The sequence below is a fragment of the Amia ocellicauda genome, chromosome 17 (genome assembly GCF_036373705.1).
Source record: "Amia ocellicauda isolate fAmiCal2 chromosome 17, fAmiCal2.hap1, whole genome shotgun sequence".
Taxonomy (NCBI): Eukaryota; Metazoa; Chordata; class Actinopteri; order Amiiformes; family Amiidae; genus Amia; species Amia ocellicauda.
Genome location: NC_089866.1, coordinates 17,848,169 through 17,868,797, shown reverse-complemented (window position 1 = coordinate 17,868,797; position 20,629 = coordinate 17,848,169). Strand labels below are relative to the sequence as shown.

The 20,629-nt window shown below is 37.0% G+C and overlaps 1 protein-coding gene across 1 annotated transcript in view; it reads right to left on the bottom strand.

Annotated features, from left to right (window-relative positions):
- Nucleotides 1-8,268, bottom strand: part of nos1 (nitric oxide synthase 1 (neuronal)) — a 28,727-nt gene extending 20,459 nt beyond the window's left edge. Inside the window, exons 1-3 of the mRNA XM_066689498.1 lie at nt 8,060-8,268; nt 3,585-4,432; nt 1,120-1,246 (exon numbers count right to left, since the gene is read on the bottom strand). Of these exons, the coding sequence (XP_066545595.1) occupies nt 1,120-1,246; nt 3,585-4,303 (846 nt within the window). The 5' untranslated portion in view covers nt 4,304-4,432; nt 8,060-8,268. The remainder of the gene's footprint in view (nt 1-1,119; nt 1,247-3,584; nt 4,433-8,059) is intronic.
- Between the last annotated feature and the right edge of the window lie 12,361 nt (nt 8,269-20,629).

Sequence of the window (20,629 nt, the reverse complement as noted above, 5' to 3'; positions counted from 1 at the left end):
TTTGTTTTGTTCTGTTTTATAACTCTTTGTAAATCAGTGGGTGCTTCCCTCGTTTTCTAAAATCGATGTGCTCTTTTTTTAGCGCCCGTCATTAATCTTGCCTCCTGTTTTAATTTCAGACGCAACTGAAGAATTAAACAACAAGGAGTAGCGGGAGCAGTTCAATACAGGATGACAGAAGCAGACTAAAAGCCACAGCGTGAATCAAACTCAATTGCTCTGAAATGTTTGTGCTGAAGCATGGCAGCTGTGTATGGAAGACTGCTTGGAACTACAGGAAACCCAAAACCATGGGTTGATTTGAAACAGATGGTTGACAACAAGTAGGTTGAATGAGGTAAGGCTGAAGAAATCATCCTGATTCAATAAACTGACTGAGGCTGTGTCTCCCTACGAATTATTCCACCAGACACACCAGTATAAAATGCCAAGAGGATGCTTATAAATATTCCCCCAAGAATCATGGTGCTCAGTTGGTGCCCAGGTTTTACATTGTTGATCTAGTGGACATGCCAGGGGCAATATGGGGAAGCCGGTGATCTCAGTGGTTGTCAGTAATATCTAATGCAGCGTGTACTTCACATAGCCTTTTTTTTATTAAATGTCAGTCTGAATTTCACAATGCTTCGATAGCAAACTCGGGGGAGGTGGGCTGAAATGAACTATCACTAATTGTATTAGTCATCATTCCTGTAAATGCAATTCCTTCAATATTCATTAGTCCCTATAACAGCCCCCACCCCCACAGACACAAACACACATCTAGGGTAGAAAGGTGTGCAGTTTTCCAGCTCTCTAACTCTGCAGGGGTTTGTAGATTTTCATTCCACCTGACCTACCAATTGGGTAACTGAACCTCATTTGGTGCTTAATTGAGACAATTTTACCAGGTCTTCAGCTGTTACTAATTTTCGAAGATCTATTGCGGAAAACCTGGAGTAGGATGCATTTTATGTAGTGTTTTCAGATTAATCCTTTAGGTTGCTTTCATTATGTGGCTGACTCTTTCTGAGGGAGAGAACTTGGATGGCATAACATTTAAATGACAGAGACTCCATTTTCAAGAACATTAACCCCCCAAAAATGTAATCTCAACCCCTGTGATTCCCTCACCATTACCTGTTCACTCTCTGAGTAAGGATTGTTGAGGACCACGGGCATATTGTCCTTCCTCCATAGGTCATCAAAAACTCTGTCATTATCCGCTGCTAGCTGTAGCGATTTCTGGTTCACTGGGGTTAGATCCCTGTAACCAACACACAATGCTTTAATCAACATTTTGCAGTACAATTTCCGAATGATTAGTACCTTTCAAAGAGCTCAGATGTTGACTGCTGTATCCCACTGTTGAAGGTACTAAAGTATGAGCAGCACACTATGGGACTACAATTTGCAAAACGTTTAGAGATCCTTAGATGGTTTTGGAGCCAATCACAGTCCAGCAAATCAACGAGGCAGATTTACCATACATTTTGTGTTGATGTGTATTATTCAGGGTGAAAATATAGCTGTTAATCTCACAGATTCAGCAACAAGCAACAGGCAGAAGCTATTTAGGAATTCAATGGAGAATGATAGCTGTTCCTCTGCAGAAAATAAGACACTCGCTCTTATTTTTATTTATTTTTTACAATATGGTTAAAACTGCATTTGGGTGCAAAATGTCCCACTAAATCTGTTCTAGTGACGTACATTGCAGATTTATAGCCCATAATGTGACTAAAAACAAAGCTTCAGTTCACAGTTCACATGTTGCATTCATTATTAAAACAAAATGTAGAGAAACTGGGCTCTGAGATGTTCAAATCTGAAACTTCACTTTTCTGACCCATAAATTAATGCAATGAGTCATCAGTGTCGAAGGCTCATTATTTTACACTTGCAACAGCTGAATATAGTTGTGGTATTCACAGAGATGTATGCAAGCAAGCCAATTGTCTTTCTGTGTGCTTGTATGCACCCATGTAGTAAAAAGACCATTGGAGAGATTCTTGGTGCCATTTATTCCTCATTCCCCACTTAATTAGTGTCATCAGTATGCATTAGTGCAAGTGCAATGTGATTCTGTTGACAGCTTCATAGTTTAATATGGTTTATTATGGAAAATAGATATTTTAAGCTTTTACGGAACGTAAGACGACTACATAATACAGTAATGTCCATTAAAAGTATACATTTAAATAGTGTCTATACATCTAACAACACAAAACAACATATTATGTATTATAATTATAAGTAATGATGCCATTAAACTAGTAATAGCAAGTGAAATGTTTAAGAAATCATAAATATGTGGGGAATGTCAGCTGAGGGTAGAGATCCATGGTCAGTAACCTTCCTGTTTTGCTCTTAAATGATGACAACTTTCTGCAGGAAGAAATGGCTCTGCTTCATATTTCACGTGTGTTTCTCCCATTAACCATTTTCATGTTGTGTATTCATTTTCTCTAAACAGGCCTGGGACTCCAAGATTGTTGTGTTCCTTACAAAACTATGATTATTGTTATTGCAAGAAATGTCGGCTTGTTCATCCTGCTTTCCATAACTCCCTTCCTTTGAGGCAAAGACTTGAAAGCTGAAAATTATATAGAAATGGTGCATATCTTCCCTATGATAAAAATGCATCCTGATCTTAACATCATCTTTATATATATATATATATATATATATATATATATATATATATAATGAATGCCCAGTAAATAAATCTAGTTAGCAGATTTCTGTTTGCTTCTCAAATGTCAAAGCTTTTTCTTAACAGCCTAAAAGGATGCTGCATTTAAAAATCCCATTTGTAGCATTACCAAGTTGATCAAATTATTATTTTACCTCCCTAGCATTTAACTCTGGCTTTTTACCAGTCTAAAAGCAAGGTTGAAGTCACCAGTTATTTCAGCAGGACCTGGTGATTCATTTTTGTAGTGTGTAGTGAGTACAGCCTACTAATGGTACATTGATATGGTTAGACAACCTTAATCTCACCCTAAATACAAAGTAATCTGATTTTCCTCCGCAGAGCGTGTTGTAGGGTAATCAAATGCTTGACTGCGGTTATAAAGTTATCCACAAAAATGTCTTTGCATGATTTTAAAAATAGGCATCTTTTGTTTATCTTGCTGTGCTGAGGCATAATGCTTTACAAAACTGAACAAAGTGCTTTGAGTCCTCTTTTTACGATAAAGGAGCCAATAAAAGGGAACATCGACTTCTCTGAACGTCGGTTGCTTAATATATTTTGAAGAGAACAAATTGGCAGGATTAGGCATTAGTTGAAGAGCTTATAGCTTCTCGTCCCCATTTGAATGTATATAAAGACAGTCTACAAATCCAATGAAAATGTATTAAATGTTATTGCATATTTGGTGTGGTAATGGATATTTTATTTTTCAATAAATGCACATGGATGTGTTATTTTCAAGGCTGCAATTATATTTTATCTTGTTACTGAAAGTGAAATGTTTTCCATAGCAAGGATTCAGTCTTACATAAGTTATCATTTTGTGACATTTATGACAGGTGGATGAAAATGCAGTGAGGAATATACTAGATAGTTATTTGAATTCGAAGCAATGCAAAATACATACCTCTCCACTTGGACTTCTGCATCTCGCTTTTCTGTCTTACGAAGACCTTCCACACTGATCTCCCTTTTGCTGTTCTTTAACAAGTTTAGCACAGGTTCAATTTCTTTCAGCAGGTCATTGTTCTCTTCCCCACCATTGAGAAGGGAGTCATGATCGGGCATGCAGGCATTGTCTTTCAAGGGATCCTGCCCAATCAGAGAAACAATGCCATTGATCTGAAGCAGGGGGTTTTCCTCCTGACCAAACTCTCGGTGAGAAGGAAGGTTCTCGATGGCTCTGAATTCTTCCTTGCTGTTCTGCAGGCCCTGAGTGGTGCTGTCGAATGATTTGGACATGGGATACAGTGGTTTCGTGACTCTTATAGTCTTTGGTTTCCCATCTCCAGAAAAAGTAGTCTCCAGGTGGGTGGTAAATCCCTCTGGCCCTCTCAAAATCAAAACTGCGTATGTCTCTGATGAAATATTCTTCAGCATTTCTAGGGCCCTCTCATAGCTCATATCAACCAAAGGCTTATCATTTACAGCTAGGACGATATCCCCTACTTGAATGAGACCACATTCTTCTGCTGCACCTCCGCTGATCAGATCAGATATTATGACTGGGGGTTTGCAGACTCTTTGCTTCACTAAAAAACCAAGGCCCCCGACTTTCCTTTTGAAAAGCTTGACTGAAATGATATTCGGTTGGAGCTGATAGACGCAAGGCTCAAATTCTTCCATTGTGAGGATTCTAGGTAGGTCAGTTGGATTGATATGAAAGGGATATCGATTTTAGTTGAATTCAAATATGAAATTAACTTATCACATGTTGATTCTTCCCAGAATTCTTTAGATTAATACCAGGGCCTCCTGCAATGATTAGAAAGAAATATTACATTAGACATGTTTAGGGTTCAAACAATTTACCCTTAAGTGGCAAAACTAGTTCGTCCCTTATTGTATACTGTCTAACAGAGGGAAGTACCCTTCAGAAAAAGAGAATAGCTTCAAGAGAGGATTGTTATGGTCATTTATCCCCCAAGGAATTGGTTCAGAGTGGATTCCATTGAATTGCAACACGTGTCAGGACATATTACTGATTTTGTATTTGACATGTATGTTTTAACGCAAATGCAGGTGCTGAAACATTTCTTCAAGCACAGTGTGACCTTTTCCCAAAAACAGGATATATTAACTGAATTAATGTAAAAGATAGAGAGTATAGGACTAGTGCCTGGGTTATCAGTTGATATAGCTTGCTCCTGAGTGTATCTTACAACTATCCAGAATGAACTAATGATTACAGACTCAAGGCATTGAAACATATTTACTATTGTTGTAACGTCTGTATTCTTGTGCTGTCTAGACATATATGAATAACTGTGTTTAATAAGACTTGCATAATTCTGATGAAATCACAGTTTAAAAAAGCCCTGATAGCACAGCAGTGAGCCTGTCGGTCTAAATAAAAGACTTAAAGCAGTTTTTTGACCTGAGTCTGCTGCACAGAAATTCAGACATGAAAAATATTCAAGTAATCAAAATGCATCTTTTTATCATATCTTCTTCAATTGTATATGGACACCCAAGAATGTCATGCTGCTCTGACTTGAATGAACCAGGTCTAACTGAAAAACATTTTTGTTATTAGAATGAATTATTCCTATAATTATATATGTGATTGATTTTCATTATTGTTATTATTATTTTTTTACAGGAAATCCCAATTCGTATTACCAGCACTAACAATGTACTTTAGTTTAAATCAAATTAATTTAAATTACTATGATTATGTTAATTATATTAAGTCGTTTAAGTCTGATTATTTCTCTGCACTCTCTGAAATGCATAAAGATGAGATAACATGACTACTGTTCCATTGTGCAAAGACGAATTATTATTTAAAGTCCAGAAGCAATGCAAACAATGCCAGTCAGAGTATGGTACCATTAACAAACCAGACTATGAAACACCCAGCGTTATATTTACAACTTTCTATTGGATTCTTGAAATATAATTTGAAGGAGTATTTGTTGGTGTGTGTGGGGGGGAGGAGAATGGGTGCAAATGTTAAGAGAGTGAGTTCAAGTCGTTACTAACATTAAAAGTAACTATATTCTATACATATTTGTTATGTTTCCAGAAGCTGTATATGAATGAGTACCAGACTATCGCAGGAGTGTGGATACAGCCAATTACAAATACTGTTGCCTTCCAGTCCTATTATAGATTTCCGATGCAATCATTTTATATTTTAACAGAGCACCCAGAATAGTTACCATCCCAAAATAGCGCAACATGAATTGTATGCTTGATCACGTACAATGAGAACACTTTATTCAGACAATAATAGAGCATTGCTTGCAAACGTGAACTTTTTTCTAAATGCATGCATTACGCAGCGGTCCTTTTCCAGGCATCTGGCAAACATGATACTCATTCAACAGCTTCTGATATCTGTAGTTTCTGTTTGCTTAGGTGGTGCTGGTATTCGCACCAACCAAGCATGGATGCATTCATGAATATCTAGTGTGTTGTGTTTATGAATGTTTGCGTATTAGTGTAGTCAAAAGTGTTTAAAAGTGTTTCTGATGACTGCTTCGATACTCCAGGTCAGACACACTGGAGTAACTAGACTCGGGCAAAAAACAACTCGCTTCAGCACCATGGACAGTGGTGACACGTAAAACAGGGAGACTTTTTCAACCTTCTAGGATTTGAATTTCGTGTAATTTCAACCATAAACCTTCACCCCAGTGTCTGAGTATTCAGCTTTACACATGCATAACACTTTAATTCAATTAAAATCACACACTTTCAAACTTATATTGGACAGCTGAAAAATGTTTGAGTGGAAATGATGGATCACAGACCATAATGTGGGCTATGAAAATCATTTTCAGAAGGTTTATCCAACCACGTTTTCTAAGGAGATACATCACTGTCGTTTGTACGCCTATTCTCATTAATATTAATATCCGCCAGTGTTTGAAAGGACTATTCCAGATTCCAGATTAAGACAGGTGTTGTGTTAGAAATGATTCCCTGGGAATCTTAAACTATTACAAATGGATCCCTCCGGCAAGAAACACAAATGCCTATTCCAATTTTTATCAAGAGTTATTTGTGGGTTTTATAAAATGACTAACTTTTAAAAATATGTATTTAACCAAAAAGAAAACGTTGAAACGGGAAAGTGTGTCATTTCTATCCCTGAGTTACCACATAATGGGTGTTATTGCATTAGTCTCTACAGGCGCAAACCTTTAATGTAATGTTCAAAGGTTCCCACTAACTTCTATATGTTCACAGATCAGCCGCACAGTTTGGTGTCTCTGCTGCGTAATTGTCATTTCTCCCTGTATATCTGTTCAAATTATCTAATTCGTTTTTAATGAAACTTACAAAAATAACGTCAACACTAACATTTTATCATTCAAAAGGGTTAAGTTTAGAAAAGGCATCTGAAGGAAAAAATATTGCCCACATTCAAGTGATCTAATGCTGTTACACCCCCTCATTTTTTCTGTGAATTACTTTCCTTCATACCAGTCCAATTCCTCTTTCAGATCTTTGCTGATTCTGGATTTAAAGCCACACTGTTATAGTTTGCCAACAGTTTCACCAACTGTGCGCCAAACAATCCTACATCATGCGATTGAAAGTCAGTACTGTATAGATCATTGCTGATTCTATTGCATTGCTATTTTGAATGCATTTATTTGTTTTAACGTAAGAAAATGCATGAAACATGTTAAATCATAACATATTCAATTCTCAATGCAAATGCATCTAAATACAAAAAAGTCAACTTCAAATAGAAAATGAAAATATATATTTATGTATATTTATGAGGCAGAGGAAATAGCTACTGGTGGCAGACCTCGCTCGATACAAAAACATTAACAGCTTGTGGTGCCTCGGTTGTTCTTGGTAATATTTGCATCTGTTATTTTGAAAAAGTCAAGTACGATTTTCCATCAGAAAAGAACAAAACTTCAAATCAAATTGCAATAAATCCACCTTTGCATACTCATATTACACGCAGTGCAGGAAAAGTAAAAAAAAAAAGAACCATACATGTAAGGTTTTATTAAGTAAAGATCTGTATTTATGCAAACTGTAATGACATTGTGTAATGCAAATCATACTGCAAAGTACAAGTAATGCATAATCAATAACGCCACGAATCAATATCGCAAACCTTTGCATTTATATATTTTGTAGACAGTTGCCCATCTTCTAAAGTAAGGACCAAACTGTATATTATGACTATGGAGACCCGACAGTCCAATGCATTGACTCGCATCTTCATATCAGAAGAAAAAGTAGGATTCTTTCTTCAAAATGAAATCTTAAAAATCAACAGGGTAGATCTTAAATGGAAACCGCTAGCAAATGCCGATTTAAGTAAGTGTGAGTGAACATATTAGTACATGCGATTTGAAATCAGTTGCTGGTTTTTTTAACAACTGAAAAGTCAATGAAACCACTTACCTTTACCGAAGACGACCACTCTGATAGTAAAGCTTCTCCGGTCCTTTAGTCTTGTTGTTCCTGCTGTTGTTTCTTTACTAGCTTTTATTCTGTTTGCTTGTTTCCTTGCACTGTGGATGCGTATCTCTCCCCCGTTTCTCCAGGCTGTCACCTTAGAAAAGCAGCGTGTCTGTGCGCCTCTAGGATGCAGGGTGCAGTATAAATATGCAACACGGGGGGATATGATGATCACACTGGGTCGTGAGCAGGCATTTATCCCATGGTGTACAGCCTTCATGCCTGTCATCACAGAGACGAATTACCCCTGACATCCAACCAGTTCAATGGGTGTGGACGGGTAATATACTTCTCATTATCATGATAGCTGGACAAACACATGCACTGTTGTTGTATTTCTATATGCATTGTATTCAAGTTCGAAACAGAGATATTTGACTTCTTCTCATGAACCTAACGGTATAGTTCATGATGTGTTATTTCAAGGACATGTGGAAGTAAAGATAACACAAACTGTAGCTGAACATGTGTGTATTCTATTCAATTCCGAAGAGCTTAGACAAAGGTTAGACAAGTATTGCCAAAGCCTGTACAGCAAATAACTACAGGTAGCATTGAATAAGTACCAACAAATAATACAAGATTACAGATTGTGCATTTACAGAATAGTAGTTGAATGAAAAAGAAAATGTATGTTATAATAAATACATAAATAACAACAACAATAATAATACAATGTGGCATAAGTACATAAAACACATTTAAAGGAAGGAGAAGAAAAGAGGAGAAACCCCGTTATAATGAGTACAATTTGAAGACATGGTTATGCTTTTGAATGTAACAGTAAGGTCAGTGTGTCATAAATACTATCACAGTGTTATCAGTTATACTCGTTTTATTCTAACGACAATGCGTCCTTTTGAGCATATATACAGACACACACACACACATATATAAATCATGCGTTAAAAAAGAGAGACTCAGAGAAAGAAGGAATAAGGAATTGTGGTTTTCATTTTAGTTTGTCTATTGCAACCACATCCAACTTTTTTTAAATTCATCAAACACTAAATTAATGTTCCCCTGATAGTCATTCTGTTATCATTATTCTTCTTCATCATCCTCTCTTGAATGTTTACGCTTTTATTTAATTAACGGTTTATATTCAATATATATTTTACGGAGATGAGTAACTATTGGAAGATCCTGTTTTGCCAGAGCACTGGGGATACTCCTGGACAGCATCAATCCACACCACGATCCCAGGTCTCTGCATTAACCCTGAAGCAGTATGACCCTCTTACACCCTCACATCAACTAGTGTTAGGGATACAGTCAGGTTTCTTGGTCTATGGTCAGGCTTAGGGTCAGGGTTACAATAGCAGTAGATAAGGGTTAGGTTGAAAGGTGGTATTCACACTGAATCTGTGTTAGGATGCATTTGTAAAGTTTTGTACAATCAACAAAAATGCTAGTAGATACAATTTATGTTTAACTCCTATATGTATTCCATTGGTTAGGGCTTCCATAATCATACTGGTAGAGGTAGAGGAAGAGAGAGAGAGAATAATGTATCTTTGGATTTCAGCTCACTGATTTTAATATAAAGGGAATCAAGGGAAAGTATCTTTCTTCCCCTAGGATTTAAACTAGTAAACTATACATTGCCATGCATATCTGGGCGTGGGAGTGGATGTGTAAGCGTGCCTGAAAGGAATAAATAAATACAATACTTGTTACTTAATATCACATCCAGGTTCGCAAGACACAGAGAAACAAAAGAGTTTCATTTAGTGAGTAAGGTTTTCTCACTTCTCCACAATGAGCCCAAGGATGTGATTTCTGCATAAAGCCACTTAAAAAGGAACAGGATGTGCAGCCAGCTTCATGAATTAACCTGGGTCTTCAATGATGGGATCTGTGCTGTTTCACATTCAAGTTAGGAAATTAAGTGGTACATGCAAACCTCTTACACTACTGTGGCAGGCTTGAGCAACTGCAAACCCAGGGAGGGTTCATTGCATTTTGGAGAAGAATGAAAAAAACAACAACACAAATCAGCACTTCAGCCACTTAAGAAGACAAAAGGACAAAAAGACAAATCAAAGAAGTGCACCAGCCTTCAATGCAAACAGAACTCTTACTCTATCAATCAACTAAATGAAGTTAAGCCACAACTGGCCTGACCAGAGGTGTCTCTTGGCTGTCTGATTGGCTGATTGACCAACTAATGAGAGTGTGGCATTCAGCTGCATTCTCAGGAAGGTCAGTCAGCCAATCGTGTGTGAGGGAGCACGAGACACTATGACTAATTAAGAGCACGTAAAACGTACATATTATGTAAATTATGTAAACAGGAAAGTCTAAAACAGCATCATTATACCAGGATATACATTGCAGGGTTATAGAATGTCTGGGAATAAATACAGTTATCACAAATTAATAATTGTTGCCAGCCTTTAGTTTTAATGAGGGCTCTTCCTTCTCCTTTATACTACTACTACTACTACTACTACTACTACTACTACTACTAATAATAATAATAATAATAATAATAATAATAATAATAATTAAAGCAATAGGATTGTTTTAAAAGATTGGTGATCTACATAATGTAAATCCATATGTTCTGTAAATGAAAAGTACAAAAATCAAAGCATTTCACATAGATTTGAATCACTATACATCATTTTAGATTTATAGGAATCAGAACTAATAATCTAATTGAAAGTACTGACAAATTTATAATTAAAATATACATTTCTGATTAGCATTATGAATACAGATTAAGGCATTTTTGAATACTGTTTATTGCACAGACACAGAAGAAATGGCTGTGGTTATGCATATAAATCATATATATGAATGACAATAGACTCAATTGTTCCTATAAGGGATGACAGGGAAGTGGAACCAGTTTCTCAAACAAGATCAATTTCCAGGCTTGATACAGATGAATGAACACTGTCAAATCTAGTAGCCAAGAAAATCTTATTTGTAAAGGGATTTATTTTGTTTTAGTAGATCACATGTTTCCTTCTATTGCCCATTTGTAAGAGGAGCGTGTGTACTTTGATGTACTGCAGAAGTGGGGAGTTATCCAGATACCCTATCCAAAATGGTTACCCCAAGCTCAGTTGCTGGAATACTGGACATACTACATACATAAATACATACTCCTATATAGTTTGTCATGTGTGTGATTTACTGCTTCCTTCTCGGTGGATTAATCTGTCTGTCAGACTGAAGTGGGAAATATGTCATATATAAGTACATTAAATAATAATTATTTAATGATTTTTTTTTTTAAATCTGCAATAAAACAATGTACTTGTTTACTGACAAACTCAACAATACTTCACTAGAATACATGTATTAAACTACCTGATATCCACCCTCATTCGATCATGTCCTTGTTTCATGGCCTTTTAGAGGAATGTATTAAATATATGGATTTATATATAGACCACTGCTCAATCTAGTTTATTCTGTCAACAATTTGATCCCTGAGTAGTACCATCTGCCTTCGAATAAACCAACATCTTCAGAAAGGGGTTTTAAACCTTGCCATAAGCTCAACTCTGTAGCACACCATGTTTAGCTAATGCTTGCAAACTAAAATCACATCTGCTGGTTTTTCAAATCCCTTCCTTTTACAACCTACGAATTTACCCCCAATGGGAATTGTTGTTGATGAATCCTTATATTACACAATGCAGTAGGACAGTAAATAGGGCCCTTCTGCGTCTTTTAATGGGAGTTAAGGATGCGTTCCTTAGCAGAATATCTTATAACCTTAGATACTGAAAGATGTTTTTTTTATTATTACTATTAAATAAATCAAGAGAAATGTGTAATGTTTGGCAGCAGAAAGAGGATAAATGTATCTCCACCTGCATATTTCTCGTGCTGAGCTGGTTATTTGTCTCTTAAGGAACATGAAAGACATGAAATGTGTTTGTTTCCATTGTAAGAGCAGCGTGGAACAGTCAGGGGGAGAAAATAATTCTATCTGCAGGACATTAATGGAGACAAGAGTATACGTTAATCACTTGAGGCGTTAAATTAAATAAAGTGTCTTTCATTTTTGTGAACACTGAGCAATGAATGTGGGCAATAGGGGTCCTTTTGATTTTATTCAGTGTTGTATTTCTACAGAAAGCAGGTGAATAAAATGACAAAGGAAACTAAATGATGAAACTCGAAAACCACATGCCTCGCCCCCATATTTTATTAATAGCGTGTATTTAGGATATTACATTAAATACATGTAATGGCTATTGAAAACGCCTTGCCTAGGGGAAATAAAGGTTTTAATTACAGGAGATGTTAGAAGAAAATCATTGGGAAATGGTTTTATCCTATGTCACTCTGGTGAACTGCCATTGCTGCTTCCGTAATCAATCCAATCAAATATTGGTGAAGGGAACAGTTATTTCCGCACACAATTGATAGGAATGAATGCCTTTGTCATAGTACAGGAAGAGCATTAGCATGTACACCAGAGGCATCTTTGCATGTACCTGATGGTATGTACGTTGCCGACAGAGCTCAATGTTTTCATCAATCAGGCACTAAATATACCCCTCTTAATTGGTCAGGTGTGATTTCCAGCTAGCACTTCAGAATGGATATCAGGTTTCTATAGCAACTTTTAATTATGTGCACTTAATGTACATGTCTGCCAGCTTGTGATGCCACTGAAGATTATTTACATCTGCAGTTTCTGATTGTCAAGTTACCTCATTAACTCTCAGAAACAGGACAACGCATTCTTGCTGTAGCAGGAGTGTGAGTGTGCATTTAACCTTTGATACGGTGTCGTTCTGAAACCGAGCCCCCTTCCTGCTGATGGCAGTGCTTTTCATTTGAAGAAACAGGTTATAGTGGGACTAAAACAGGATGTACAATCACCCCGTCCACCCGCCAGCGTAGTTTCCAGGGCCTCGTTTGAAATAGTTCACCAGAATTTGGAAAATGGTTTGTTTGTTTTTAGGTTGTGTTGCATGGGGGCTGGTACATTTCAAGGCTACATTGCATCTAAGCCACAATGAAATCTATAAGAGCCGTGATGAGTATCAGTAGGGAATATGCATCCTCTGAATCACACTCCTAGCACGCTGCAGGCAGTCAAAATGGGTAATGGCTCTGCTGCACTCTTGCGTATTGTGGCTGAGTAAACCCTTTTCATTTCAATAATAATAATAATAATAATAATAATAATAATAATAATAATAATAATAATACAAATCTGACTGGATATAAAAACATCTTCCTTTTCGGACATTGTTTCAGTTCTTTATTGAAAATAGCTCAAAGAGATGCTTTATATCATATTATAATTCCGATATTATATTGAAATAGTAAAATGTGGTCTTAGTTTGGCAATCCTGTACTGAAATTTCTCAAACAGCATGTGTAGAAAATGACATTAGACTTACAACTGGATACCACACATTTTGTTGAAATGGTGCGAAAAAAACCAATATAATATAGTTATTTCCCCCTGAATTCACACTGTTGATGCATAGGTTACTTGGATGTTAGCATTAGTTATGTTTGCAGGCAAGTTGAAGGCTTGAATCCTCTCATTTTAATGATTGTTGGGTCTGGAGTGCTGACAGATTTTAAGTGCTGTTTGTTTTAGTGTTGAATACGTTTCAGTTTAACAGGAACTTACTTGGTGTTCTCCGTGCATACAAATAACTAATTTAAATCCTAAATAAGTTCTCTCACAAGACAAACAAGCACCATGAAGCACCCTTAAGGGTTGACTGAAAAACATTGAATGTTGTTGTAAAAATCAGTAATCGAAGAAGGCCTAGGTTTTGATTTCCTCTGCATTTGTTTTTCATTATTTTCAGTATTACACATTGGTGCACTTGTACTACATGTAATGCAGTATCATAGTTTCCTTTCAAACTTAATTTAAACTACAATCATTTCGCTTAATACATGCACAAATATTAGAATAAAAAATCCACATGCAGAGTGGGAAGTGTGTAACGGAAACGTACTTTCCTGGCAAGTGTGTGTTTGCCATTAACCAGCGTAGTCTTATTGTGAACTTCCCCTGAGAGAATGTATTGAGAAAGAAGTGACTTCTAACACAGATCTAGCATGTGAATGATAGCTGGCACACTACGCTTTTTCATGAATCAAGTAGGAGACATCTTCGGTGACATTTTATCAAGCAATGATTTTAACGTCATACTGTCAAACTGATCTGAAGGGAGGGAGATGTGTGTGTGTCTCGTGAGAGATACTGGCATTGAAATACATTTAAAAAAGGAGACTGTGACTTATGACATTATGAGAAATGGGGTGAGAAATTCCATTTACACCTGCCTTTTTGTCCTCACTGTCAAATGCTTTCACGTGAACAACTTAGTGGAATATAATATATAATATAATAATCCTTATTGTGTCCTGAATTAGGTCAATTTCCAGAAGTCGAGAAGTTTAAATATTCTTAAAAGCAGCTACTAAATTGTGTGTTCCAGAACCCATCTTTGTTCATTGCAAGGACAACGGGGACTAACTTTATGTGTTGGAGTAAAAGGCAATACTACTTTTTCCCAGAGAATGTTTAGTTAAAGTCAGGGATTGGGCATTTGCACAATCCAAATGACATTACCTTCCATAAAGACAGCATTCAATTTAAAACAGAAGGCATATACAATAATCAGCCATAACATCATGACCACCTGCCTAATATTGAGTAGGTCCCCCTTTTGCCGCCAAAACAGCCCTGACCTGTTGAGGCATGGACTCCACTAGACCTCTGAAGGTGTGCTGTGGTATCTGGCACCAAGACGTTAGCAGCAGATCCTTTAAGTCCTGTAAATTGTGATGTGGGGCCTCCATGGATCGGACTTGTTTGTCCAGCACATCCCACAGATGCTCGATTGGATTGAGATCTGGGGAATTTGGAGGCCAATTCAACACCTTGAACTCGTTGTTGTGTTCCTCAAACCATTCCTGAACGATTTTTGGCACATTATCTTGCTGAAAGAGGCCAATGCCATCAGGGAATACTGTGTGCATGAAAAGGTGTACATGGTCTGCAACAATGCTTAGGTAGGTGGTCAAAGTAACATCCACATGAATGGCAGGACTCAAGGTTTCCCAGCAGAACATTGCCCAAAGCATCACACTGCCTCCACTGGCTTGCCTTCTTCAAATAGTGCATCCTGGTGCCATGTGTTCTCCAGGTAAGTGACGCACATGCACCCGGCCATCCAAGTGATGTAAAAGAAAACGTGATTCATCAGACCAGGCCATCTTCTTCCATTACTCAGTGGTCACGTTCTGATGCTCACATGCCCATTGTAGGCGCTTTCGGCTATGGACAGGGGTCAGCATGGGCACCCTGACTGGTCTGCGGCTACGCAGCCCCATACGCAACAAACTGCGATGCACTGTGTGTTCTATCACCTTTCTATCAGAACCAGCATTCACTTTTTCAGCAATTTGAGCTACAGTAGATCGTCTGTTGGATCGGACCACACGGGCCAACCTTCGCTCCCCACGTGCATCAATGAGCCTTGGTCGCCCATGACCCTGTCGCCGGTTCACAGCTTTTCCTTCCTTGGACCACTTTTGATAGGTACTGACCACTGCAGACCGGGAACACCCCACAAGAGCTGCAGTTTTGTAGATGCTCTGACCCAGTCGTCTAGCCATCACAATTTGGCCCTTGTCAAAGTCGCTCAGATCCTTACGCTTGCCCATTTTTCATGCTTCTAACACATCAATTTTGAGGACAAAATGTTCACTTGCTGCCTAATATATCTCACCCACTGACAGGTGCCATGATAACGAGATTATCAGTGTTATTCACTTCACCTGTCAGTGGTCATAATGTTATGGCTGATCGGTGTATGTTTGTCATTTTCATTCAGCATCCATTCCTGTGGGTTCCTTTGAAATGGATCTGATATAAATGTTGCAAGAAACATCACTCTTGCTCAACCATCATCTTAGCCGTACCTTTGGGTGACGCCTCAGTCAGTACGAAAAAGAAGACGCCAAGTGACAGAAACTGTCCAAATGCTAAAAGTTACATAAGGTCAAAGAACAGATGTCTTTGTTTCCATGAAAAACATCCAAAGAATTCTAATCAGCTTGTGTGATTTTAAACCTTCAATACAACTGACTTCGGGTTTTATATTAGCATACTGTAGTTGGCATACACTGCTGTAGAAAATATAATTATTGAAACTTTAGATTGTGTGCTTCGGGAGTTGTGGGATGGAATTGCTTAATGCTCAAATCTTCTTTCACTATTCATTTTAAACTGCACCTGCTGCTTTGTCTAATTACAATAATTACAATAACTAAGATTTTTGACTCCACAATGCTCTCTCCGGAATCATAGAAAACAAGGCTGCAAACATCAGGGACATGAAGCGGTCCACAACAATAACATCAAAAATTATGCCACATTGTGTTCAGCTGTAACGGGAAATATCCACGATATTGTGATAAGTACTTTTACCACCAGGAAGGATGTTAACATGTATTTCTTTATATATTATCATTTTAAAACAAATAAGGAGGTAAGTAAGTAGTGAGATAGGCTATCTACATGACACAGAGAAATCCTGACAGCACAAAATGTTTAGTGTGACAGCGTGGTATCAGAAAAGGGCACATCATTCCTAATGGGTTGTTCCTTAGAGACTGCTCTTCAATCACAGCATTATAATAAGTGCTAAGCTCTGCTGCTAAAAATGTGTGGTGTTTCTGACAGTGGGTGGGTGGGGAATAAGGCCTCCTGCAGTGTCAGAAGCTGTGACAAATTTCAGCACCCTGCTAGAAACGGGAACTCCACGCCTTACAGGAATCTCTCTGTGGAAGACCAAGGCAACGTTCATATGGGTTTTTTCATGAGTGTTCAAGTCCCATTTTGGTCTTCCACATGCTTTAATGAATATCCCCCAATAGATTTTAATTAGAAATCATCTTTGCACTCAGATATGCTGTAATAAAAGACAAATTACATTCACATTCAACTTTTCAAAAAGGTTGATTTTATGCTCATAACAGAGTGTAGACTTGGACACGTACTTCATATTATTATCTTCATACTGAACTTTACTCTTTTAACAATTTTATTTCCCATGTGGCATCCTTACATTAAAATCACATTTGGAAACTGCAATTATCAATTCCTGTTTCTCACCACACTCTAAAACAAAACCCTCTGTGCCTTTCTTGTGTGAGTGAAATGAAGGCCAAAAGTACTGTATACCCCATTTAGGATATGCTTGGGATCAACTGTGTTTGTTAATAACCTAAAACTGCCAGGGTTTTATGTGCTCATGTGAAGCTAAGGCATCTTTAATGTGGATCTCTTTTTGACACAACCAGTCAAACTGATTTGTAGTGCACACTCCTGTGTAGCACGAGAAGAAAAATAAAAATGTAATTGCCCCCACTCAAGATCCAGGGTACGTGACTAATTCCAAAAAATCTAAATCAAAGGTATGGAACAACAACGAAAGCAATATGATTTCCAGAAGGGTCCTTAGAGAAAGGCATATACATAAAAGACAAGACATCTCTGCCTGAATACCTTTGACTCGCTTATCTCTCTTGAGCTATTGGGTAGCCATTGGTTCACGTCATCAGTATTTTATTAGCCTTTTCAAAGATATTTCCCACCCACATGAAGTCTTTGCTTCCAATTATCTATAGCTTTATTCTGGACCATAATTAACCATGTCACGGCATACGCTGGATTACAACATGAATATATATTGTTCAGTTTGTTTTCCTATTATGGTTTGGTCCTGTCATGTTCCTCTTCACTCCCACTAAATTGGCAGAGAAATGTAAAGGTTATAGGATGGGAGGGGGAGTAGGGGTTGGAAGAAAACCTATACATGTACCTTGATCTTGGATCGCAGTTGTTAGCAAAATAGGCAGCTGTGGATTGTCCATTTTGACTGGATATTGTAATTGGTTTAGATAAAAGGTTATTTATAGTGGTAACTTAAATCCTAAATTACTGAAAATGCTTTACACTGTACGTTAACATTTTTGCTTCTTTTTAAGACCTTACATAAACTTTGGGCTGGATGTATTTGTAGAAAAACAGGGAAATTGTTTGCCTGTGAAAGGTCAGTCCTATCTTTTCGGTGAGAGGCGTATTGTGCCATCAGTTTTTCAGAAAATAAAGACTAATCATACCACAGCTGAAATCCAGTGCAACCACCAAGGGATCCATGTTTCACGGGATATGATTGTTATGTTATTTGCATGAAAGTTAAAAGTTAATGTTATTCCTTCTGGGTCATTAATTCTGAATCTTCTTGTCTTCCCATGAGAAAGGTTTCATACAGAAACCTTGTGTCAAAGAGCATTGTGTTTGATAATGAATTGCCCTGTTGTGTTCAGTTTTACTTGTAGCACTAATGGCTTTGTGAAAATTAATTACTTTTTGTATCGAGATTTCAAAGAAATGTTGACAGCATGATACTTGTACAGCTGCCAAACAACCATTAGGATTTTAGGAGGCGCCAGTGTGAGTGAGGAGGTCTCCAGCACAGAAGCAAAACCCCAAATAAAACATAATATATTATAATGGACTTAATTATATCTTCAGTTTAGGTATATTACATAAGCTGCTCACACACACACACTAAATATAATATTAGCAAATCCAACAGTCAGCAACATTGAATTCAGTTAACTCAGTTTGTGGGACATTTTGGAAAGACATCTGGATGAGGTAAAGATTCATTCTCTGATTTTATTAATCTTTTAAAATCTGTCCCTGTCAAGCCAAGCAATGGGAAGAAAACAAAACAACAAAATCTGAATGTTTGAAATCATTTTCAAGGAAAGGAAATTTGGTTCTAAAAAATTAGGATGGTACAGCTACCACCAAACTGACAGCTGCCGTAACTGACAGCATGAAACATTTGACATTCATTTTTATCAACTACACTCCACTGTCAAGTTCCCACCGAGATAAAGGCGGGCACGTTTAGCAGTAAGCTGTCTGTCATGAAGATTACTCAGTGACCATAAAGCAGGAGATTCCTTTTAGAGTGTGTATATTATATTATATAACTAGAGGTTAGGCTTACCTTATGCGACAGATATTAGACAGCATCACAGGCCTTTTCTCCAATAAGAATAACGTTAATTTATTAATTATTGAGGATTGTAAATTCAACACGAATATATCAACAACAGCAAAAGAAAAAGATAAACCCAGAAGATAAACATATTCTCCTATGACCTGTGAAACATGTCTGATTTTGATTGCATGAAAGAAAGCCCAAGAAAGCTCACAATGAAATGATTAAATTAAACCCATTCATCTTATTTGGGTGCTGCAATGTGAGAATGTAATGTGAGGAAGTTACCAGAGCGTTTAATTTCAGTTGTAATTGTTTTTAACAGCTGTTGCAGATACATAATGAAATTTTGATCAATATTCTACTAAAATAAAGTCCTCCATCTTACAATAACAAGACTGCTGCAATCACTGGGGTACTTCAAGAGCTGCAGCCATTTTCACACATTTCCTTACTAATCTACACAGATCTGTCCTGCAGCTATTGATAATAACCTCCTTCTGTAGTAGTATTAAAATGTTTAATCTTATTTTTAGTGTCTTGGATGAGTTCTGTACTTGTGTGGGCTGTATATGAAACTACGGTGTACTGCATTATACTGTTCAGTGGTAGAGTAACATGTTTGCTAAATAAATCTTGATTATAGAAAATATTACTACTACATCTGGGTAAACTGAACTGTATTACTGATTTTGGAGAAAATGGCTATGAGAATTGAGACATTTTAAAAGGAATGAAAGAAAGTGGATGGCCTCAAACTGAGTCTCCATTTAGAGTACAAATAAACAAATAAAGCCTGTTCTGCATTTAAAATAATGATCAGAAACTGTTATTTATACTGGTCTTTTTGCCCCATATTATATACATTGTATGCTGTTACCTAATCTATTGATCATGTATTATATAGTTAATAAGACATTAATAATATGTCAATAATGCATCTATAATCAGTTCAAACTCTTAAACCATAATGTTGCCTATTTAAAACAATGTTAACAATAAATACATAATATCAGTCACAATACATGTGACCACATGTAAACATATGTTAGCAATATGAATATAATGTTCAGGTGTTCCTACCCAGTAATCAAAATCATCAGATTTGATTTTTAATTTTGTATTTTTGTCTGGTTGTAATTAACTGTTTGCTGGCCTGGATTTGTGTGTAATACAAAAGGGATTAAAAACGAAAACAGTAAACCACCACTTGCATATATTTTATTGTTAGAATTAATCATCTTAACAGTCTTTGTTTGTTGATCCCTTATTTTGGACTCATAAACCATCTCCTTAAACAATCACACTGCAGATGTGAAAAACATTACTCTAATTATATAGCATGACTCCTACATAAAAGTCCAACCTTTTAGCGAACAGAACAGGTGCGACCCTTAAACATTTTCTGAATATTTTCCATACAATTCCATAGAAGGGAAGCATAACCTGTTGAAGGTTTGTTAAAACCAGGACTGAGCAC